This window comes from Meles meles, chromosome 16 (genome assembly GCF_922984935.1).
Source record: "Meles meles chromosome 16, mMelMel3.1 paternal haplotype, whole genome shotgun sequence".
Classification (NCBI taxonomy): Eukaryota; Metazoa; Chordata; class Mammalia; order Carnivora; family Mustelidae; genus Meles; species Meles meles.
This window is the reverse complement of record NC_060081.1, coordinates 22168354-22192778: the sequence shown is the minus strand read 5'-3', so window position 1 is coordinate 22192778 and position 24425 is coordinate 22168354. Positions and strand designations below refer to the sequence as shown.

The following is a 24425-nucleotide window of genomic DNA, read 5'->3' as shown; positions in this document are numbered from 1 at the left end:
TGGTGTTAGTACTACTGCTCAAGACATTCATTCTACTCAACAATGGATTAAATAGAAACTACCATTTCCCATTAAAAGGTCTTGTCCTCCCCTCTCTAGGAAAGAACTACCTGTTAATTTAGTGTGTGTATATATACAACTGTGTGTAAATATATATGACTACATACATAGATGTATCTGTGTGTCACAACTTACCTCACAGTGATCACTAATCACTTTTAAATAAGGTTTCCCAATCTATGATGAACATTAAATAAGAAATACTCATGAATCTAGTTTTTTTAAAAAACTGGTCAGCTTTGAAACAGTGTTGAGTTAAATTCTGCCCTTAAACTATTAGGGTTGCCTGGGTGGTTCAGTCAGTTAAGCCTCTGCCTTTGGCTCAGGTCATGATCCCTGAGTCCTAGGATGGTGTCCCATATCCCTACCACATCCCCACATCTGGCTCCCTGCTCAGCAGGGGGCCTGCTTCAGCCCCCACCCCCCATGCTCTCCTGCCCTCTGTCAAATAAATAAATAAAATCTTAAAAAAAAAAAACACCAACCTATCAACATTAGGTTATTAAATAATTAAATACAGGAATCTCCGGAATTTTCTTAAGAAAATTTCTTAAGTTTTTCTTAAGAAAAATTTCCTTCAAGCACTTCAGAATCATATTTACTAACAACTGATATGCTAATTTTAACTAATTTATACATATCATTATAGTAAGCTCCCTTAGAGGTTCTAAGGTCCACACATTTATTGGAATAGTTTCTCATCTACCTCCCTGCCCCTACATGCAATGGGGTAACAGAAGGCTAGGTAAGAGGAGCATTTAATGAATTAAGTTATTCTTTTTATGAAGTAATGTTAAAAGAGTATCATTACTAAGAAAGGGCAGTGATGTCAGTATCCTTCTGTGATCTGGTAGTTAAACACACCATGGTTTTTCATTCCTCACCAACAGAATTAGTGCTTTGTTCAGTAAACAAGTGTTTCAAATATAATTGCCTTAAGGTACAAATTTCAGACTTACTCTATGAGTGGTGCTCCATATAGAACAAAAATTACATGAAAGAAGAAACATGACATAAGAAAGTAGATACAGCATTTCAAAAACCTTGCTACCTAAAAAAGAAATGAGAATGATTTGAAGGTTCAAGACAATGCCTAGAGGACAGCAAATGCTTCTACTTTATCTCCAAATACAACTTATTCCCATGTGTGCAACAGCTGAATGTTCTTTACTTTGGGTAGCCTGAAGTCAGATTCCATCTCCTGTGCACAGTGCACGGACCTCCAGACAGCCCCACAAAACAGCCTACAAGTCACAAATCACTACCCATATTCCACCCACCCAATCAGCACTAGAATCAAAAAGCATATCTGTTCCTATGGTATGCACTGAGCTACACCACGAATCAGTATTTATAAAATGTTTACCAACAACAGAACACTATGATAGAAAAAAACCAAACAATCCTTATTATGTGATACATGAAATCTTTGCAGAAAATAAGGACTAGTTTTTTTTTTTTTTCATTTAAAAGCAAAATTCCTAGGAAAACTGTACCAAAAAGGCATAATATTAAGTAATTCCCCAAATCATATTCATGTGATTATATGATGCATATGAAAAAAGACCTGCATGTCTACAAATCAGTGTGGGACCTACTTGATTTGGAGCTCAAGAAGATCTAATTATAACACACACAGTGAGTTTTTAAATTGTAGAGCAGTAAACGTGTTTAAATTATCTAAGAGAGCTACACATAGTATTGGGTAATGCTAAGGGAAGACTTTATTAATTTAAAGTAATAGTCAAGTGTGATAAGATAGTGAACATTTCAGAAAATGGATTCTGATATCTGAAAACTTTAACACTGTTTAGTTGAGGAAGGCCATGTTCAAAACAAAGCTACCACAAGACTTATTTTGTTATTTCTGAAAAATCCATTTTCTCTCAGAAATGGAAAAAATAAATGAAAATAAAATGCTTGTAAAGTTTAAGATATGACTGCTATGTCATGAATTTATCTTCAGCGGTGACTTAAAATATGACTATCTAGGTTGACAATGCTATAATATCCACTGAAGACATCCTAATTCCACAACTGATGCATGCCAAAGGATCTATCAAACACCGTGGACAGCCTTCCAGCAATAACAGGCTACTGATTTGAAAAAAAAAAAAAAAAAAGAAAAAAAAAGAAAAAAAAATCAGGTTCTCTTTACTCACTGTAAATAACCCCATAAGTACTTGACTAATACTTTATTCTTTCATTAAAAGAAACACTACCCCTATCTAAAAATCAGTTATCAAGAAATAAGCCTTACCTTGTATGATAATGAACTTCTTTTAGAGGATGCATTTGGTTTCACTACTAAATATAATACTAGATTGACGGCAGTTACAAAAACAGAACAGATGCACAACCATGTCAAGTGTGTTTCCAATATTGAGAAGTTCTCCAAGAAGAATGATGGAATGAAGATGCTTAGGATAATTGAAAATATGCATAAAAGATGGGTATATAGTAGTCTCTTGATATCAGTATCTTTCATGGTGTTTTCTTGAGAGGCTATCTAATGAAAAACAAATTAAGAAAACAGCATATCCAATAATGATTTTTTCCATTGTCTAAATGCTCCAACGCCTAAAAGTAAGCATGAACAAGTCAATTTTCTATGCACAATGTATTAGTTTCAGAATATGGTAAGATGCATATGTATAAATGTACATGTAGACTGATATGGCTCAAAAAGGTCTCAGAGCCTAAAAAGGACAAATTTACTAATTTCTTAAATATTTGTAACTGGTTTCTGTAAAAGGGTCATGTACTAGGACCAATTAAGGGATTCGTTTTCTTTTTTCTTTCTCTTTTTTTGCCAGAATCACAGAGATGAAAACAACATGCACAGATTAATGATTTGCTCTTGCTGGAAGAATAATCTATGCATTCTAGGAACCCCATGAATACACTTTAGCCAAACTATTGGCATTTTTTTAAATCATTGTGGACCCTTGTCTAACATCACAGTATTTCACATCTTCTGGCAGATGACAAGTGACACCAAGTGCACACTTGAATACTCAAACGGTGACCAGTGTAATCAAGAAAGTTCAAAGAACATTAGGCTAAACTCAGGGATCCCAATGCTCCAGAAATACTAAAATGACAATGTCTGTTACACGTGCTAAGTTCCAATCAAAAGTAGATCATAAATAGGAGAAAAAAGTCTACTTTCTCTCGTTGTCTCTATAAAACACACATTATATGTATATGTTTATTCATAAATCACCTAACACAATAATAGCATATTGTTACTAACTTACTTAGTAATGTTAATACTAATATTAGGTACAACACTTAATATTAAGTAGAACCTTATTAATTTAAAGCAATAATCCACTGTGGTGAATATTCCAGAAAAACAACAGGGGAAGTCCAGGCCTTATCCTAACTGCTCTGATATAATTCTGTAATTTTCCAAGGCAAATATTCTACTGATAAGGAAACAGCCTAAGACACATTAGGAGACAGGTCCAAGGTCCCAAGGTCCCAAGGTCCCAAGGTCCCAAGCTCCCAAGCACTAAAGCCACATCAAAGCCTCGCCTCTTTGATATAAAGATACACACTAGGGGTTGAGAAGAGAATGAACAATAGAAGGGGAAAAGGAAAAGTTTCTCGCAGGTCCTATCCTCTGCCGAATGAGAGCCGGGGCAGAGGATCCGGAATACACCATCTCAACAGATACCTCTTCGGATATTTTTCTGGGCCCCTCTCAGAATCCCAAATGACATGAGTAGATCTGGATCTAATACAGTGCACAGTACCCAAACTCAGATGCTTACTGAATGAATGAACGAGAACGAAGGTAGGAGGGTGGGTCCTGCGAAAGCAGCCCTGGGGTGGGCCCTGGCAAGCACACGAGGACACCCGTCGGGCGCTCCTCCGGCTGCCACGGCCCTGGCCTCCGGGGTCTGACCTAGCCCGGGTTCGCAGGTCCCGAGGCTCGCACAGGAGCCTCCGCGGAAATCGTCAGGGCCTGTCTCTGCAGCCCCACCCCAAACTCGGTCGCTCGGGACTCTGCGCAAGCCTCACCCAGGGCGAGTGTGAGCAATGGGGGACGCGCTGAGAAGCATACTCAAAGAGCACCCGCGCGGAGACCAGGAGAAACGGAGGGCCACACACAGAAAGACGGATCTGCAAGAGGGCCGGGTCCATCAGGGCAGCCCCTGGGGTCACGCCGGAAGGGTAGCGCTCGGACGGACGGTGGGCGCGGGCGGGCTGGGGGCACAGATACTGTCGGCCACCTGGGCAGTTGGTGGGGGCTGTCCGCACACCCCGGGAGACTCGCGGGCGGGGAAGGTTCGGCTGGGCTTACCTAACTCTCCCGCCAGCGGAAGAGAAACGGAGGTTACCACCTCCAACCATCAGGTACGACTCGCCGCCCTAACCCTCGCGCAGGCGCAGGCCTGTGGGACGGAGACTCAAGATCGCACAGCCAATTGCAGAAGCGTTGGGGCGGGCAGTAGGAGCAGCCCCGCCTTGCAGCTCGCGTTTAATTCCTCCCGCCGCTTTTCAGGCGTGGGATGGGCGGGGCGATGGGCGGAGGGGCCGGAAGTGGGTTGTCGTAACCCGGAAGGGGAATCTTTCCCTGGCTATTGTGTTGACATTTTCAAGCTGCTGCTGCTTCTGCGGCCGAGGGAGCCGTCGGGGAAGGATGGTGTGCGAAAAATGTAAGTTAAGGGGCCACATCTTTGGGAGAAGGAGGCTAGGCGAGGCTTACTGGAGTTCTTCGGGTACTTTGCGTTTTCTTTTTTTCTTTCGGCTACGGGTCTCCGATTCCGGCCTTTGTCCTGCTACCCCTTTGACCATTCCTTCTCTCGCCAACGACCGTATAGTTATTCTGCGTTTAGAGTGGTCTGTTTTGCACCCATTTGTCTATTTCCTTTGCCTCCCCCAACCCGGGATCTCATCCCGCACAGCTCTTGACTGGCTCCTTCGCTTCACAGACCCTCAGGGTTGGAATGGATCTTAAAAGATATACAACATCTAGAGCTTCCAGATTTAGCAGACATTAAATATATGAATACTTTTATTAGGAGAAGTGTGTCCCATTCAATATTTGAGACTTGTCTTTGCTTGCTTCTCCTTACTACTGAAAGTGCTTTGGACTTACTTTTAGGACGTGACAGTACTAAAACACCATTGTTTGAAATTTAAATTTAACTGGGCATCCTATATTTTAACTAGGAACCCAAAGTTAGCAGCCTGTCCAATGGCTTAAATGCTCTTTGCATGAATACCTGTGGTATTGAGGCAAGGCTCAGAAAGTTGCACCACCTTCACAGTAGTCTGTATCGATGTCACTGTCTTTTAGAAAAGTCCTTCCTCCCTATAGTTGCCATCAATAATTCTAATATAAACTCTTGAGCTTTCCAGAAAATATGGCTTTTTGATGTCACAGACTGTTTGCTTTAAAACGGCTGTCATACCCTAAGTCTCTTTTTCCTCAGGCTGGACATTTCTGGCTCTTCTGAGACAAGGGTTCAAGTCCTCTTATCTGGATTTTGTTATAACACACCCCCCAACAGTAGATGAACCTTTGAACACAGGCACCCATGCATTTGAATCACAGTTTTTACATTAGGTAAAAGAATAACCATGGGTGAGTTATCTAATATTTCTTGGCCCCAGTTTTCTCATCAATAATACATAATTTATGGGTTTTGTGAGAATTAATGTAGGTAAAGCCTGATAAAAGTGCCTTAGCGTATACTCAGAAACTGGTTATTTCTATCATAACCACCAATGCATGGCACTCGGAATTAAACTCTGCTCCATTTTATGAGGGGTAGAGTGGAGCTAATAATTCTATTTTTCTGTGCTTTATATCGTCTCATACTAAGCTTTAAAAAAATTATTGCACTGTAATTGACATAGGTACAAGTCACCCATTTAAAATGTACCATTCTGTTATTTTCAGTATATTCATAGGGTTGTGCAACCATCACCACAATTTTAGAGTATTTTCATCACTCCAAAAAGCACATTAAGCTTTTTGACATTGACATCCTTTAACTCTACTCCATCCAGTCCCTAAGAAGTTTTTTTGTTTTGCTTGTTTGAGTAAATATGACTTACATGTATTTAGGTTATGCACCTTCCTTGATGTCTTCTCTCTTAAGTAGTTTGGTTCCTAAACATGTAAATTTAGCCTTCTATGCAATTTGTGTTAATTCTGTATATTTTACCTTTAGAGGACTGGTATTCTGCCTGGTTTAACTTGTTTTGTGTGATGTTCTTTACACCATAAATGCTTTTTCTCAAGGAAATTGAGGATACTGGGATTGTGAGAGTTAATTTCCTAAGGTCATAAAAATTCTGAGAACCCAAGATCTAATGTGGTATTAAAATAAATACACATAGTTGGATCTAGACGTGGTATGTGTCCTAAAGGGTCACCTGCTTTTTACTTTTCTGCACTTCTGAAAGTCTGTGTATTATTTCTTTGTTCTAATACCTTTCTACCTTCTATAGACTCTTACTTTTCAAATAAAAATAGAGTCTTAATTCAAAGACCTTTCTTTCAGTCCTTTTCTACTCTGTGACTTTGAAACTTGATCTCAATTCTCTTTGAATTTACTTCTCCGTGTGCTTCTTTACCATTATACTCTCTGAGTTTTCTTGTTCTCCTCCCTTAAAATAGATGTTTCCTAGTGATCTGTATCTGACCTTCTTTTGACATGTGTTTTGGAAATATCTGGCTTCAAGTAGCATATCCATGTCAGTCTAATCCACATCTCCAGTCGACTTCTCTCTAAAGTAAGACCAATAGAAGGATTTTCTTCAGACAATACTGGGAATCTCCATCTGGTTGTTACGTAGCAGTTTAGTACTTCCAAGACTGAATTTGTCACCCTACTTCACAAATCTGTACTTCTCTTCCATCATTTAATGGCACGGCAGTCCTCCCAGTCACCCATTCACAAAGCCTGAATCATCTCTCATGCATTCCCCATCCCTTTGTGAGTCTGCATCCAAACATTTGCATATCCTGCTGTTTTTACTTCCATTCAGTAGCTCATATTTTCCCTAGCCTCTCATTTACCCCTCAAGTACCCTAGCTGAGGTCCCCAACACTCAAGTTAGACTAATGTGATCCCTTACCAGCCCCTTTCCCTTCAAACTGTGTTCTCCCTGCCTTTGGCTCTTCTCTCTCTAAACTGTCCTGCATGTGTGTTTGAAGGCCACTGGGGAAAACTGCACAAATGAACCAGTTGGTACCACTAAAAGTTCACAATTCCTAATCTCCAGGATCTTTAATACTACTCATCAATCTTTTTTACTTATCTTTAGTCAGTCCCCTTGCCTTTTGTTGCTATGACTATTCCAAGCTCTCCAGTCCCTTAAACTTTAACAGCTTCATCTACCTCATGCTCTTTTGACAAAGACCTTCTTATAGGCATAAGAAAAGCAAGATAATTAAATGGGAAGATTCTCAACTTCTTTTACTATACCCATAAACAGATCTGCATCCATGCTGATTTATTTCTTTCCCTTTCTTTAAGGAAAATTCTACTCGTGTTCCTGTTGCCATCCCTCCCTAGCTCTTTGTCTCTGTATCCTTTGGAATCTTTAATCAGCTCCCCTTCCGTATAAAAATGGCTCAGTTAGACCCTGACTCCACCTTTCATTCTCGTATTTTGTCACCTTTTCTTTTCATTCATGCAGCAAGTATTATATGTCTACCAAATGCTAGACAGTAGAACCAAAGGGTAAAGACTTTGTCTTACTGTCCTTCATCGTTATGCAAGGACATGGTTTAGAGTAATCACCAGATATTTGCATTGAACCTAAATATAAGTGCACTCTATCACTTTCTATATTTAAAACCTTTAACAAATTCTCAGTGCACAGAGATTAATTTTGGGTTTCTGTATTTAGAGCCTGGCATTCAGGATGACCCTCTGCAATGAGGCTGGCTTATCTTTCCAACTTTATTTTCACTTACTCTTACCCTCATTCTTTGGCCAAACCACTCTTTGCATGCCCATGTGTACCCTGAGCTTTCCATGCCTTTCTTCAGGATATGTCCTTTCTCTAGTTTGCTTTCATCATCCCTCCTCTTCTTTCTTCACAGTCCCACTGCCAGATCCAGAGCCTCTTCCTGCCTTCTTCACAGGCTTTCCTGGATTTCTCCAGCTAAGGTTATTTCTTTCTCCATGGGAATTTCTCCTAGTACTTCAGCTGTCCGCTCCTATGCTTTTTATTTTCTAGTTTATATTTTGGTTTGAATGGTTCTTTTTCAGAGATCTCTGACCCCCTTTGAAAAATCCGATGAAAGCTATGGACTCTTACAAAAAAAAAAAAAAGTGGCTATATAGTAGTGTGGTGTACAACTTCACTTTTTCCCTTGTCTTCTGAGGTCTACCCCTGGAACCCAGGTTAAGGACCACTGTTAGAGAAAATAGTGTGCTGTGCATACGTTGAAACCTAGAGCTTTATCTAATTTATCATTTTATTTCTCTCTGAACTTTGTATAACAGTTTACATATCATAAGCGTTTAGTAAATATTTATGGAATAAGTAGGTGTATCAGATTTGTTTAGATTTATCAGATTTGTTTAAAGTACACATGGTACAGGAAAAGCCTGTCATTACTCATCATACTTACAGATGTGACCGAGAGTCAGCTACCCATTGCCCACAGTTAGTATCTTCAGTCTCAGTTCACAGCCCTTACCCCGGCATGAAAAAAACTCCTACTGTAAGACAATGGTTGATACTCCTGTGAATTTTAAGCACCTTGTAGTGTATTTATTAGATAGTAAATCCGAATTCCCCTTACTTCTACTATCTTGTTACAACAGGTGAAAAGAAACTTGGTACTGTTATCACTCCAGACACATGGAAAGATGGTGCAAGGAATACCACAGGTATTTTTCCATTTGGAAAAGAAAAGTTGAATCCCGTGCTTTCTATGATGAATGTTTTTGCTTTACATTATTTGTAAAAAGAAATCTTGTGTGTGCAAAGTATTTAATCTCTTAAACACTAAAGAATCCCAGATCCCCCAACAATTTAATGTCTTCTTTTATTTAGTTTTCTGGGTTACATGTTAAGGGTTCGTCATCTGTCAGGCAAAAGAGCAAAATCATTAAATGATTTTCCACCAATGAATAGATCATAGTAACTGATTTGATTCTGCTTTATTAAAGTCTGTATTTAATTCCCCCTCTCTTCACCTGACTTTTGTATTCTTGAACAAATCATTTACACATTTACATTTTCACCTTCATGTCATTAGATACAGTTGAGGTGTTTCCAAAGGGAAGGAAAAGAAAAACTTGTATGCAGGGTCTATGGCACCAAAGTAGTGGCTTTAAGACTTTACACTAGATAAATTAAGTTCAGACCCATCCCTAAAATCCTCTTTTGAGTCTGAGAAGTAAGATGATTATCCACAATTTTATTGCTTCATAATAAATGTTTCCTATTCAAGTAGTGTCTTAAAAACCTGGCTATTAACTAGGGATTTTTGAAAATTTTGATACAGGCTAGTCTACTGGTAGGAGGCCAAAGAATGAACTTTTTAACTTAATTGTTAAATGTTAAATGTATATGTTATAGTGAAATGTGCAGAAATAACCCACTAAACTACATGTATATTTTGATTTAGAAAGTGGTGGAAGAAAGCTGAATGAAAATAAAGCTTTGACTTCAAAAAAAGCAAGGTAGGTATAAGAGCAGCCATTCTGCAGGCATATAACTTTCCATTCTCTTTAGTCTTAATTAAACATACTGGAGTGAATTTGGTGTGCGTCATTCTCTCGTGATATAACAGAGTTCAGTAGGTCCTGGTATGCAAAGCCAAGCTGTTTGTTATAACCTGCTGGTTTCACCTTGCTCCTCCTCAATGTATGAATATATGAAGATATTAGTGCTATTTTTTTATATATAATTTCACCAGAAAACATGATTTTTACTTTATCTCATTCTTTTTCTTTTGAAAACTACTATTTCTTATCTCTAAAACTACTTTGCAGTTTCATTGAGGTGCTTCAGTGTGGTATTGTTTATAGGACTACTTTTGGAACAATATTGCCTGGTTTGGGTTTACTCTAGGTTATTTTATCTGATTCTTAATTATAATACAAATTGGAGGTAATAGATGTGGACAGATCAAGAGCTCTGGAGTCAGCCTTAAATTTGAATTTAGGCTCTGTTCCTGCCCAGCTCTGGGACCTTCAGGAAATTAAGCCAATTTCTTGACTTTTCTGAACTTTACTTTTTCATCTAAGAATGGAGATAAGTGTCTCCCACCATAAAAATCACTTTTTGACACCATGCTTTACTATTTCCAGTCTTAAAAATTCCATGAATCCTTTCAGCTGCTGCACCCATTTCCTTGCTTCCCTCCATAGCAAAAGTTTTCAAAAGCCTTCCTCTCAGATGCTTTCTCAGTGTCTGAAGTTCCAGTTGCAATTTCAGCCACTCCACTCGGGCCTTCAGCTCCACCAAACCCCTGCAGCTGCTCTCAGCAAGTTCACAGCTGATGGACTTCTCTATTCTTCTCTTTCTTAATCTTTTAACAGCTCTGATTTTTGCAACCTTCTGTTCTCTCTTGTTTTTAAATAAGCTCTACCTTCAATGTGGGGCCTGAGCTCACAGCCCTGGAAATCGAGAGTAGAGTCGCTTTTTTCACTGCTGAGCCAACCTGATGCCTCTGCAACTTTCTGTTCTCTCAGCTCTTGGGTACCGTACTCTTTTTTCCTCCCAGTTCACCATTCCTTCTCAGTCAAGTGCCTTTGGACTCAATCCTAGACCTTTCTCTCTTTTTTTCTATTTATAAATGTATACTCTCTCCCCAAGTGGCTTTAGTCCAGAGGCTTTAAATTCAAACTGTATGTTAATGACTATAAATCAGATTTGTATCTCCTTTCCTGATTTATTCTCTGAGCTCCAAAGATATATGCAAGTGCCTACTTGACTTACCAGTTTGGTGTCTAACAGGCACCTGTTCCTGCAGTCTTCTAATCATCACACCACTCCAGTCCAGCCCTTCAAGCCCAAGAGCTAGAATTCTGCAGATCCCTCCCTTTCCTCACTTCCCTTTTATCAGCAAGCTCTTTAGCACTGCCACCAGCACATAACCTGCATCTGCCTCCTTCTGTCCATCTCACTGCTATTAACCCTCTTCCAAACCACTGGTACTTCTTACTTAGATGCCACAATAACTTTCCATCTTTCTGCTTCCTCTCTAGTTCTTTATGGTTCAGTCTCATAATAGCCAGAGTGGTCCTTTAAAGTTTACATAAATGCTTTCCTCAGAACCCTGCCTTGCTTTTCTTTTTATGCAGAATATGGTCAAACCCCTCCCTTCCACTTTCTTACAAGGTTTTCCGTAGTCTGGCCCATCCCCCCTCTCTGACTTCCTTGCACCAACTCCTGCACCAGCTAGACCAAGCCCATTCCCACTGGAAGAGGTTTGCGCTTGCTGCTCCCTCCTCCTCCTCTTTCCACGGAGCTTACTTGGCTGGCATCTTTGTTACTAGGATCTCAGCTGAAATGTCATCTCCTCAGAGTGGGTCCCTAACTGGCGTTTGAATTGATATCTTCCCTCCTTCCCCTTATGTCTGCCACAATGTCCTGTTTGAATTTTCTCTACAACATGTATTACTATCTGAAAAGCATGTTTGTTCCTTTACTTACTATCTGCGCTTTATCTATCGTCTTACTAGAATGTTAACTTGAGGGCAGAGGCTTTGTCTGTCAGGTTCATCTTTGGAATGTAAAACAGTGACAGGGACATAGCAGGCACTCAGCACGTATTTGCTGAATGAATAAATAAATACCTGTTTCATGACAGTACCCCAAGGGTTAGAAATAATAATAATAATAAAGCTTTTACTACCTGTAGTACCTGGCTACCATAAGTACATAATGGTACTTATTAAATAGTGGATATAAAACAGCACACGAGACTTAATCTTCATGGAGCATCACACTCAAGTATTGCTCTGACTTACTGATATCTTCTAAGACCATTCAGTTATTATGAACTAAGTTGTAGTTTTTACAGATTGTACAGTTTTAGATACTTCCAGTTCCTTTATGCTCCCAACCTCACTCCAGTATCATTAATAAGTAGCTATTACTTTGGATACTCTCAATGTCTCACATTGGAAACATACTATTGTATGACATTGAGTCTAAGATACCAACATTTATTGAGTGATTTTAAAGATGTTGTTTATTTGTCAGAGAGAGAGAGACAGAGAGCACAAGCAGGCGTAGCAGCAGGCTGAGGGCAGGCTCCCCGCTGATTAAGAGCCCAGTGTGGGACTCAGACCCACGACTACCTGAGCCAAAGGCAGACGTTAACCGACTGAGCCACTCAGGTGTCCCAGATACCAACATTTAGAAGATATATCATTGCTTTAAGACAGAAAAGTCTCTGTCAACTAACTGTAAGATTTCAGACATACTAAAATGTACATCTTAGAATAAAATATGGTTTGAAGCAAAAGAAAACATCCATATGGATGCACACCTATTGAGCTTATTAAAAAGAAGAATAGTGTCTATCTTCTCTTGTGCAGAGTAAAGTGACATTCTGTTGGGTTTGGAGAAATTAACCTGGGAAAATGAGCTGTTGTATTTTACTACCCCAAGAGAAGAAGCAGGACAGTGTTGGTATTCAGTATATGAGTATTGTTACGAAAGTTAGGGCCACTTTAGGAGGAATTATTTTCTACTCCAGGCACTATAAGGTAGCACTCTTATGTAGTAGAAACTCTTTTCTACAAAGGGATTGGATCAATTAATGGAGAATGTCAGCTAAAGGAGGCAGTTATTAAAACGTACAGGTACGTTTTAAGTCACAGCACATAACGGCACATACATTTATCAGTCATTTGGTACTGGGACAGGCTTTTTGAGTCTGAGTCTACTGATAAGAGTTCATCATTTTCCTCACATAAATCATAACCAGAACGCACATTTCTGGTATCTTTAAAGTGGAGCCAGAACTGACAGGCTTGCAGAGTGCCGAGTCCTTCGACTTACGATCTTGCCCATAATTCAGCAGCAGTGATTCACACTGACCCAGCCATCCTAAAGAATTCTCATAGTTTTTAATAGAATTGGTGATGCTTTTTGCACCCACATTTTATCAGTTTCCATAATATGAAACTATATCATACACATAGATTGGCAAATACAACTCATAGAAACAGGTTTGGAATTAAGGAACTGACTCTTCACCAGCATACAAGTCCCCTGGAAGGGGCAGGGGTGTCCAGGTGCGGGGAGAGTGGTCAGCTGCAAGCGTGCCGTGTCTGGCAATTGGAGAGTGTGACTGAGAACAGAGTGCATGGTTCCATCCCATTTGTTGCTTAAGGGAGGTCATTTAATTTAAGTGTTCCTGTTCTATTATACATTTTTTTTTCTTTCTCTTTAAAAAAAAACAAACTCTAGATTCGATCCATATGGAAAGAATAAGTTCTCCACTTGCAGGATTTGTAAAAGTTCTGTGCATCAACCGGGTTCTCATTATTGCCAGGGCTGTGCCTACAAAAAGGGTGAGTTTCTTTCAATACCATTTTTCTATTCGTATTGAGCCTCCTCTTGATACTGTCTTAGATAACCCAGGAAAGGAGTAGCCTTTCATTGATGCTGTCAACTGCTCTTTTTTCTAAGGCAAGACAAAACTTAGGAATTGTTGGTAGTTACAGGTCTGTGCTTTCTTTTTCTCTTTTCTCATGCTGTTAACTTATGTTTTAAGCCTCGGGAATGACTTACATAAAGCAAACTGTTGATACTTGGTATTTGATTGGTTTTAATAGTTAGTATTAAGATTTGATTGCTTACATGTTTTGTTTGTTTGTTTGTTTTAGGCATCTGCGCAATGTGTGGAAAAAAGGTTTTGGATACCAAAAACTACAAGCAAACATCTGTGTAGATGTATTTATGACATTTTTGGCTTTCTACATGATTTTATTTTTTGCTTTCAACTTTCAAGGCATACACACGTTATAAGATAATATTAAACTGAGGAAGTTGATTGGTATTCATTTTTTGCTCTTAAGAAGTTCTAAACAAGTAACTAGTTTCCTGCCTTAGTTCTTTTCCTCACAGGCAACTTGTTGAAGTAGAATAAGTGGCAAGTTTAATGAAGAATATTTTCCGATTTCTCTAGATGGTTTTTATTTATCATTATCCTTATAATTCTCATCCTCACTCTCTATTTATTGATATTACAAAAGTGAGGAGGAGATAATTGATATTTTGCTCTGAACTTTGCGTCAGGCTTACAACTCTCCTTTCATTCCCTTGTTGGTGGCATAGTTTTTAGAATCAGCAGTCTCTTTATTAATTGTAGGTTCACAGGGCGTTGAAATATCCGAGACCATTACAGCTGTATAGTTCCTTAGTCATTAGCCCAGACCCAAATCACAAGTTGTGTTTATGGTACTTTTATTTGTTCTTGAGGCCAAAGTGCCCATACCTTTTGTATGAGAATGAGAATACAAGGGGTCACTCCATGTGTGTCCAAATGAATACACTGAATTTCAGAAGCACATTTTATCACATTACCTTGAATGCAAACTGTCCTGGAAGTTTAAAGCCAAGAAAACAGTGTTTATCCATGGGAATGTGTAATGAATGAGTTACTTCTCTTTAGGAAACTCCTTGAAGCAAAACCCAAACTTCTTTTTTTTTTACCTCCCCTACCCACCCACCAAAAATAAATAGAACAAAATCAACATCTTGACTCTTCTTTTATATACGACAAAGACTGCTAAAAGACAATTTTGAGGTTCAAACAAAGATTATTTTTCTTTTGTTGCCTTTAGAGGTTTAAGACTTCTGCTTTTGAAACTTGCAGCCTACTATGGGAAACCAAAAACGTATTTCCTGTGCCAAGCGCAGTATGTATAAATACATATCACTATAAAATATGTAGGACAGATAACATGATGATGTACATGGTATAGATACTACATTTCTTTGTTTTTTTCTTTTTTTAACAGATCAACAGTTTTTTTATTCATCCTCCTCCTCATCTCCCTCCTTCTCCTCCCTTCCTCCATCTTCTCCTCTTGATCTTCCTTGTCTTCTTCATCTTCCTCTTCCACTTCCTTCCGGGCAACTTGTTGGGTGTTGGGATCCTTTGCACCATCAAGCTTTCCTTTAGACTTACAGTCAGCGACATCCTTCTCGTACTTAAGCTTCGCTGCCTTACTGTTGTAAGGTTGCTTTTCAGTGTCCCTTAAGTTATTCCACATCTCACCCAGCTTCTTTGCCACATCTCCATTAGAGATACCAGGGTTTATAGATTTGATCTTGGGGTGGAATTCTGAACAGAACAGGAAGAATCCAGATAGTGGCCTTTTGGGAGTATTAGGTTCCTCCTCCTTGCTGCCCTTAGCTGGTCCATAATCCTTCATTTCCTGATCATAATGCACTTTATCTGCCTTTGCCATGTCATCAAATTTAGACTTCTCTTTCCCAGACATTGTCTTCGACCTTTTAGAGCACATCTTGGAAAATTCTGCAAAATTGACAGGGACCTCTGGGTTTTTCGTCTCGGGTTCTCTGCATGCCTGCACAAAGAAGGTATAGCAGACATCTTGCCCTTCGGTTCTTAGGATCACCTCTAGCAGTCTATATAGAACTGTATTGTTCGCTAGTCTGGGTAGCGCCTAGATAACTACTTTTCTATTTGTTTTAAAGTTATTATGGAAAGTATTTAAAGTTTTAACTTTATCTATAAGGTTTTTCAAATAGTGTTTCTCTAAGATACATTGTTATTCTTATCCAGAAAGATCATAAGGATGATCCAAAATATAACAAAAATAGCTCTTGAGAGCAGGAAGTATCTCCTCGTACTTGAATCAATTAGGGATTTTTCATTTAAATCATCACAAGGAAACCATAATAGGATACACTTAGGGAGTGGCCCAGATCCGTTAAAAGTTGGGTTGGTCGGCTTTAGGAAAGTACATTTCTCAGATATCAGCTGGGATCTAGACTTCCGCAACTTACATTTCATATTCATGCCTTGCATAACTTCCAGAAATGATCTCCTGGCCAGACTCAAATTCTTCCATGAAGATTTTTATTAGTATTATATTCAAGATAGACTCAAAGTATTATAAATCTTCATATTATTGAAATCATAGTATACATAAATTGAGTAAGTTGTTAGATGAGGAGGAAAATGCCCAAACAAAACATGAGCATAAAATATTTTTTAAAAGGAAGGCGTTAAAAACAAACTATAAGGTATGCTGGGTAGCTCGGTCAGTTAAGCATCCAACTCCTGGTTTCACCTCAGGTCATGATCTCAGGGTCCTGAAATCAAGCCCCGAGACAGCTCTGTGCTGGGAGTGGATCCTGCTCTCTCTCTCCCTCTGCACCCCCCAGGACTCTCCCCACCTCTAAAACAACAACAGAACCATAAGATAACAGAATTAAAGTAAATATAAAAATGATGAAATAACATAATTTTTAAAATCTCATTGTATTTAAAATACACATATTAGAACCAAATACCCAAGGAACACCTTTAAGTACATTCATTCATAGATTGCGCAGCCATCAAAAGGATGGAATTACACGTGCGCAGAAGCGTGTGTGCACATACTTTAAAATCTGTTTTGTCTGTGGAGTGGAACTGCATGTTGAGATAAGTCTTAACCGTTTTGCCCTCGTGCCAACTAATACATTTTCGCTCCTATGTCCCTTACCTGGGGGAGCAAGAGATTACTAATTATAGTGTCCTAGAAATATATGTATTTATATGCACATATGTGTATATGTTCTGAAAATTTTAAGTAGAAGAAACAGACATTGTTCTACATTTAGACTTCTTTTTTTTATGTTTCTCATGTTTGGTTTACCATCTTCTATCTCTCCTTATATATTTTTTCTGGACCCATCGGTACATTGCCGACCTACCCTTTTGCCTGTAGTGTTACAGACTTCATAAAAACAAGCACACTTAATACAGTTCTCAAGTTCAGGCATTTCACAGTGATAGAACGCTTTCACTGATAGCCCCTATTCCAATTTCAGTTGTTCCTTCGGTAATTTTATTTTGCACTACAGAATCTACTCCAGGATCCTATGTTAGATTCTCAGGATTCTGTCCTCTAGAATGGTTCTCCAGCCTTTGTCTTTCGTAGTAGTGATCTATTGAAGAATACAGGACGGTTTAAAATAGAGATTTTCCCTCAGTTTGGATTTTTGTGATGTTTCCCTGTGGTTAGATTTGGGTCATGCAGTATGAGCTAAAATGCTGTATGAGTGATGTGGCCTCCCAGCGTCACATCCAGACTCAGCAATATCCCTTTGTCCCATATTGATGTCCATGTTGAACAACTGGGTAAGATGTCATCCAATTTCTCCACTGTATCATTAATAGTTTTTCCTTTCACAATTAGTACATAATTTGTGAAGAGAAACTTTTGAGACCATTTTGATATTCTATTCCTCATAAACCTGCTCCTTATAGATTTAGCACCCTTTGATGATTCTTATCTGAAAACATTTTTCACTATGATGTTTACAAAACTGATTTTCTAACTACATCATTCTTTCTGTATTAACTAGTTGTCATCCGACACTGGGGAGATTTCCCTTTATCAGTATAGATATCTGTATAGAATAAATGCTTTTTTTTTTCTTTTTTAATGGGGTGCCTGGGTGGCTCAGTCATTAAGTGTCTACCTTCAGCTCAGGCCCTGATCCCAGGGTCCTGGGATTGAGCCCTGCATCAGGCTCCTTGCTCAGCAGGAAGCCTGCTTCTCCCTCTGCCACTCACCCCTGCTTGTGTTCCCTCTCTGGCTGTCTCTGTCTGTGTCAAATAAAAACCTTTTTAAAAAATCATGCTAAAAATAAATAATTAAATGCTCTTTCTCCCTGACCATTGGAGTGTTAGTTACAGATACGATGCCCTTTTACCACAAATGCTTAAGTGTGTATTTCCTAAGAACCACGATACCATTATGGTGTCGGTTATTCCATTACCAGGAGTTAATTTGGATCACTGGTTTTAAGTGGTATCTGCTAGATTTCTTCACTCTAAAGTTAATATTTTTTTCCATTAAGTTAAGCATTTTGTAGGGAGATACTTTGAGACTGTAAATATTCTGTTTCTCAGCAAACTTTCACATACTAATTTTAGCATCCAATAATGTTTCTTGGCTGAATTAATTGTTACCCTGAGAGTTGCCAAATGGCTTTCCAATTCTGTCATTCCTTTTACATTTATTAATTGGCATTCTCCTGTAAGGACAACCTTTCTTTTTCCAACTTAGCATGAATTAATGGATTGCTATTTTATTCAGGTCTGTAACTCTCATTTGTTCCGATGTCAAGTTGTCCCAGATTTGGCCAGTGGGAGACCTTTCAAGGTGGCTCCTGGGTCTTCTAGACATGTTCTTATTCTTTCTTGAAGAATTCCTTACTTTCTAGCACAAGATGTTTCAAATTTATCCTATATTTTTTCCTACCCTGCCCTGGAGACAGCCATTTCTCCAATAATCCCTAGTTTCTCTTAGTGGTGAATGGTGTTTGGATGCTAAGGTCTGGGCCCTGCTGGGTTGCCATTGAATCTAGTTCTTTTCAAGAAAGAGCTAAAAAACAGATACTAGAAACCACAAGTTTACTAATACCTCCACCTCCAATTCAGCCTCACTGGGTTCTTCCTTGTCTTCTCCCATTCCATACTGTATCTTCTTCCTCAGGGAGAACCCTGGCTCCCAACATCATCCATAGAGTCACTCATTTGCAGAACTCTGAACTTTTATTTATATTGGTCATGTATTTTGCAATTAAAAATAATTTTTTAGGAAAGCCCACAGCAGAATTACACGTGAATTCTTCATCAGTCTGGTATTACAGAATTAAAAAAAAAAGTTTGGAAACGTGTGCCTATGCCTCCTCCCAGATAAATTTGGCAAATGAACAAATGGTACTAAATAACTTTTTTCAATTCAGCTAACATTTATCAAGACTCTACTTTGTGCTCTCTGTTTGTCCCTAGTCAGACTGCTGTTACTAGCTCCAAAATGTTTTCTCATGAGCAAGAACTTTGTAAGTGACCCAGCAAATTGTAAAGTGTGAAATTGTAAAGTGTGACAATAGCAACAAAGAAGATACTGAAAGAATAGTAACTAAAGAGAGGGGCTGGTTCAAAGGCAACAGTCCTAGCAAAGTAGGAAGTAGACTAAGGTGTAAGTACCAGGAGAATAGAAGTGAGGGGACAGATGAGAGAGAACCGATAAAGGAAGATTTTCCAGGACTCTTTGACTAAATGGGGGAGTGAGGAGGTGAGACACAGCAGGTCTTGTTCAGATGTAATAGTAGGTCTCTCCGCCAGATGGCAATAGTGTTCTTGGTTTTTGGTTTTTCGTCATGCTCATAGATTTGTAGTTTTAGCAACTTCAAGATCAAACAGATGGATTTGAGTTTCCAACAACAATGTGAAGAATACAGTATGGTAGCAGCACAAAGACTGAAACAGAGACACAGGAGTAGATGAATCCCTGTATGGAAACGTGGCATTTGTAAATCAGTGGGGAAATTGTTCGGTAAATTCAAACTGGACCCTACACACACAAGTCAAATCCAGAAAGAGTACACTTACCATGATGAGCACTGAGTAATGTATAGAACTGTTGAATCACTATAGTGTACACCCGAAACTAATAAAACATTGTTAACTATACTCGATTTAAAATAAAAAATTTAATTAAAAAAAGTCAAATCCAGAACTTAGATGTGAAAGGAAGTCCTGAGTTCCATGTTATCCAATATTGGAAAACAGTTTTCTAAATCTTGTCCAGTTCTCTAGTTGTTTAGAGCAGGAAGGTAAATCTGGCCCCCACTAATCATGTTCATAAGTGGAAGTCAAATATAGTTTTTTAAGGGTTTTCTTCCTCCTACAGAGTCTCTTTTCCCAGTTGTTTTTTTTGTTTTAAGTAGGCTCTGCGCCCAGCATGGAGCCCAACAAGGGGCTTGAACTCACAACCCTGACATCAAGACCTGAGCTGAGATCAAGAGTCAGACACAACCAACAAAGCCACCCATGGAACCCCTTTTTCCAGTTGATTTTATCTGTTTGTTTACATCCCCATCCTCCTTGTTAGAAGTCCTCCCCAGTTGTCTGGCCATTGTTTTTGTTTTCTGCTGTCATAATTGAGTAGGAGAATTTTGGAAACATTGCTTTTGTTGATGGGCAAGTTGACCAGAAATTTCATGTAGGGCAGAATTTATCAGCAGTGACACCACTGACATGGTGCCCTGGGTTATACTCTGGCGTGGGAGGCTTTTCTGTGCCTTGCAGGATACTTAGCAACATCCCTGTCTCTACCCACGAGATGCCAATAGCACCCATGCCACCAGGTTTGTGACAATCAAAACTATTTCCAGACATTGCCTACGTCTCTAGTTGAGAATCTCTAATGTGAGATGACTTATCTAGCTTGTCATCTAAAGTCAATATCTTTAGATATTTCCTTTTGAGATGGTTATATTCTCCACAGAATTGCCCTTCAGTTTCTCTGGCCTGAAGGATAAAGTGGAGGAAGAGAGCAGGGAGCCTTCGATACACACGCATTCACTTATTCTCCTGTTTGAAACACTTCACACCCACCCTCAGCTGTGCTGGTGTTCCTTCATTTAGAAACCATCTGTTTTCCCATCTCTGGAGCCTAAACCTCTAGACTTTGGCCAGCATGTGGGAGGAACAATCAGCCAGTGATGTGGAGTGGGGAGAGGGGAGAGCCGAGACTCCTCCTGATCCTCAGCCTTCATTCAACAGTCTTCCTTAATTTAACATCCCAGTTCATGCCCCTTTCACAGGTGCCAGTGATCCCTGAGTCTTTGGAGGATTCTGGAGTGCATATTGAATTTGTTTTTATCTTTACTTAATGTCAGTTGACAGTTTGGTCTTTCAAGTCTGCCAAGTCCATTACCATCTGTCTGCTTTCTACCCTCCAAAGTTGAGTTCCTTTGGTATCCTCTTTCACTCTTTATCCTTCGGATTTATGCCACCCCCCAAAATACTATTAATGTAGTTTTTCATGGAGAGGTTGAAAACTATGAAAATTAGATGTGTGTTTCATTCTGTCATCCTTATCTAGAAGCTACAGTTTCATATACTTCTGATAGTTTTGTCATGTTTCTAATGGTCCCCAGACATTAACTATGACTTTGGAATGTGCTGTCAGGTGGAAGGGGGCAGATGCAGCCTCATTTCCTTCCCCCCCCTTCTCGTTCGTACAGATAATATTAGATTTCTATTTTTAGGAGATAACATTAGATTTTCATACAGGGAGGAGATATTCTAATTAATAGGGGAAGTGGTGGGGACGAAAATAAGCAAAGTCACAGAAGTGGGAAGAAAGAGAGAGATTGGCGGAGGAGGTGGAAGATTGACCTGGCTGAAATTGAAGTTCATGTTGAAGGGCACGAGAGATATTAGTATAATAGATAAAGTGGGACCAGATTATGAAGCCTAAAATATTGGTTTGAAGAGATCAGACCATATCCAGAAGGCAGTAGGAAGCACTTTAGACTTTTCATCTGAGACATGATTGATGAAAGTAGGTTTATAAAAATTAATCTAACAGCTCTGATAACAGACAGACAAGAATAGGGAATGAGTAGAGGCAAAGGCGCTTTCTAGGAGACCAGGGCTGAAATCCAGATCGGAGTGATAAGTATGAGGCCACAGTGGAGAGATGGGAATGGAAAGGACAGACTGAAAAGTCCTTGATAAGGAGAATTTGATTGTGTTTGTTACCAGCAGCCGTATAAAAGTTAAATAGATTACAGTCGAACCCGCAGACTCTAACAATCAGGAGTGGCAGACCTCGAATGTGTTATGTACAACTTTAGTTGTGGCAGGAAATGCGCCTCCTAGAGCACTGTGTGATTTATTGAGAAAAGATCCAATGAACACAACTCAAGGAAAGGGAGGTCATTATAAATCGATAGAGTGGCCTCACTGGAATAGAAGGATTCCTGACGAACAGACAGCCCTCATGGATCACAGAACTTGGAAAGAAGCTGAAACCCTCTCTCTGTCCTGTACAAGGCCCACCTGGGGCCCTTCCAGGCCCTGAGCCCCATATAACCTTTCTGGCTACATCTCTGCCACCAAGGGCATCGTCTCTCTGGTCTGCGTTCAAAGGCATGAAAGAGAATTAGGACCCAGCCCCACCTTGCAAGTCAGGGTGTAAGTTGCACATCCCCGAGCCACCAGCTGTGACAGAGGCAGGCCGAGGACAGAATGCTTTCTCGGTGATGTTGGTTCAGCAGCAAGGAGGAATATGGCAGGAGAATTGACCTGCCCAGATGAAACAATTGTTTTAAAGAGTCCGAATTGGAAGGGAAGCTGGAACTTTTTGGCGTCTAACCTTACCTTTTGAAGATGTGGTCAGATCCCGAATCCCCTGGCTACCTCACAAAGCCGCCAAGGGAGGCGAAAGTGAAGCCAGCGGGGTTGGCCGAGTGTGCTTGCTCCATCCGTGCAAGGAGTTGGTGCCTCGGACTAGCAGCTCTTCCTGAATCCAGCACCAAGGCTGCTGCCTGCGAGTCAGCTGGCCTCTCTGATAGTGCCAGACAGTCCTCCTCCAGGCCTCCGGATGCAGTGTTTATGGGTAAAGGGCACAGTTTGCCCATCTCACCCCACACACCCCCAGGAATTGGTCTGCTCCACAGAACTCCTAGCTTTCCCAAATAAACTCACGATTTTTCGACATCTCTGCGATTCTTCAAGATGAAAGGTCAGCAAACCATGGCCCTCCGGCTGGTCACCTATTTTTGCACAGGAAATTTTATTGGACTACAATCACCATCGTTCATGAACAGATCACCTGTGGTCGCTTTGGGGCACAATGGCAGAGTGGCCAGCCTCAAATATTTACTGTTTGTCCCTTGAAGAGAAAGTCTGCTGACCCCTGTTCTGGATAGCTCTAGAAATGATCGGCGTTTTTTTTGAAAACCTTGGGTTGATGTTGAAGATTAGTGGCTACACAGTAATCAGACCATGCTTTCCCAGGCCATTTCTATCGTCCCTTAATTCCATAATCACTTTGTGGACTAAATCTCAGGCCAGAAGTCACTGAGACGTCTCTAAAGATTATCTTGTTGGCATGAGCAAAAGCACATATTATTGTACATTTATGAACTAAACAATTAAGTAATTTGATTTAGATCATTGTTTACAGTTCAACACACACGTCTTTAACTTGTTCTGGTTATTTACCCAAGGATTATATTTTCTTGCTACACACACTCAAAAATAATACTGTATAATTATTTCCTGTGTGATCTGGAATACCGGGCCCTTTCTCCAAATGCAGCCTTTCGTTTGTTACCATAACAAGGAGTTACCCTGTAGATGACGTGGCTGAGGTTCCTCAAACAGGGTATTAATTTTCATTCTTCACAGCTGGAGAAACAGAATCCTATCTCATGAGTTAGTGGGCCAAAGAGCCTCCTACCTTCTCACACTATCCTCCTTTTATAAAGTAAATGTGAACCCAGTATCCGTATGAATCATTTGCAACAAAACCTGTATTTTTAAGGCGCTCACTCCATGCTCTGACGCATAGTTAGCTGAGGCCGCCCACTTGGAACAAGCGAGCTGTAGCTAAGCAGTCAGCGATAAAAATACATCGCTGCTAAAGCTCTGCTTGATCACTCTGGGGCCTCCTACATGGTTTGCCAACAGACTCTTCTTTGCCTGAAATATAGGATCTTTAGAGTCAGCTGCCACTCTCTCTCCAAGGGGAGAGGGGGAGAGCCCTTTGTTGCTTTTGCGCTGTGAAGGAACCTCCACCCCCGTGTTCCTCCCCTGGTCTCCTGACTCAAAACAGCACACGCTGAGAAACAGGCAAATAGAATCTTCCTGCCTAGTCATGTAGGAGTTAGCTTTTTTGAATGAGGAAAATGTGTGTTCCTAATTACCACATTTGAAATGTATAGCCATCACTGCTCCTGGAAACTTGGGGCTGTGTCTGAGCCACACCAGAGGCTCCCGTGGCCTCCTCCCCAGTAAGTGGCGGCTAGCCAGCCGCTCAGCCCGACCTGTCCCATCTTGCCCTCCACCCCAGAGCCCTGGGGCTCCTCCCAAGTTCTACCCTGCCACCCTACTCTGAAGCCTGCTCGGACACCTCAACAAGAGACCGCCCCTTCACTTGTCTTTCCCTGGGCAACTCCTTCCCCCAACTAAACTATGAGATCTTGAAGTCCAGAGGCCAGGTCTTTTGTTGTTGTTGTTCAATAAGAGACTTCGATAAGTTCGCCAAGACCCAAATAGGATTACTTGTTCCCCAGCATGCAGTTGAGAGTAGGAAGTCAGTGCTTTTGAGTGAATGAAGGGATGTCAGATCTGCTTGGAGAAGGACCAC

The 24425-nt window shown here is 40.1% G+C and overlaps 3 protein-coding genes across 4 annotated transcripts in view; 1 reads left to right on the top strand and 2 right to left on the bottom strand.

The window, feature by feature from the left end:
- Positions 1–4501, bottom strand: part of PIGF (phosphatidylinositol glycan anchor biosynthesis class F) — a 36113-nt gene extending 31612 nt beyond the window's left edge. Inside the window, exons 1-3 of one of the 2 annotated variants that reach the window (XM_045980726.1) lie at positions 4373–4501; positions 2321–2569; positions 1020–1111 (exon numbers count right to left, since the gene is read on the bottom strand). In XM_045980726.1, coding sequence (XP_045836682.1) covers positions 1020–1111; positions 2321–2548 — 320 coding nt within the window. In that variant the 5' untranslated portion in view covers positions 2549–2569; positions 4373–4501. The remainder of the gene's footprint in view (positions 1–1019; positions 1112–2320; positions 2570–4372) is intronic. The other variant, XM_045980727.1, reaches the window with a different exon arrangement.
- Positions 4502–4616: 115 nt separating this feature from the next.
- On the top strand, positions 4617–14059 carry CRIPT (CXXC repeat containing interactor of PDZ3 domain). The gene is made up of 5 exons (XM_045981649.1): positions 4617–4727; positions 8865–8930; positions 9674–9728; positions 13474–13577; positions 13893–14059. The coding sequence occupies exons 1-5, from the start codon at positions 4712–4714 to the stop codon at positions 13955–13957; spliced, it is 306 nt and encodes a 101-aa protein (XP_045837605.1). The 5' UTR covers positions 4617–4711; the 3' UTR covers positions 13958–14059.
- Positions 14060–14845: 786 nt separating this feature from the next.
- On the bottom strand, positions 14846–22692 carry LOC123926544 (high mobility group protein B3-like). The gene is given in 3 exon segments (XM_045980511.1): positions 14846–15093; positions 15096–15701; positions 22477–22692. Coding segments are annotated over 3 exon segments (873 nt in total). The 3' UTR covers positions 14846–15042.
- Between the last annotated feature and the right edge of the window lie 1733 nt (positions 22693–24425).

Coding starts and splice junctions, on each gene's coding strand:
- CRIPT (XM_045981649.1), top strand. Junction 8,931..9,673: donor TGGTGCAAGGAATACCACAG/GTATTTTTCCAT, acceptor ATTTTGATTTAG/AAAGTGGTGGAAGAAAGCTG. Junction 9,729..13,473: donor TTGACTTCAAAAAAAGCAAG/GTAGGTATAAGA, acceptor AACAAACTCTAG/ATTCGATCCATATGGAAAGA.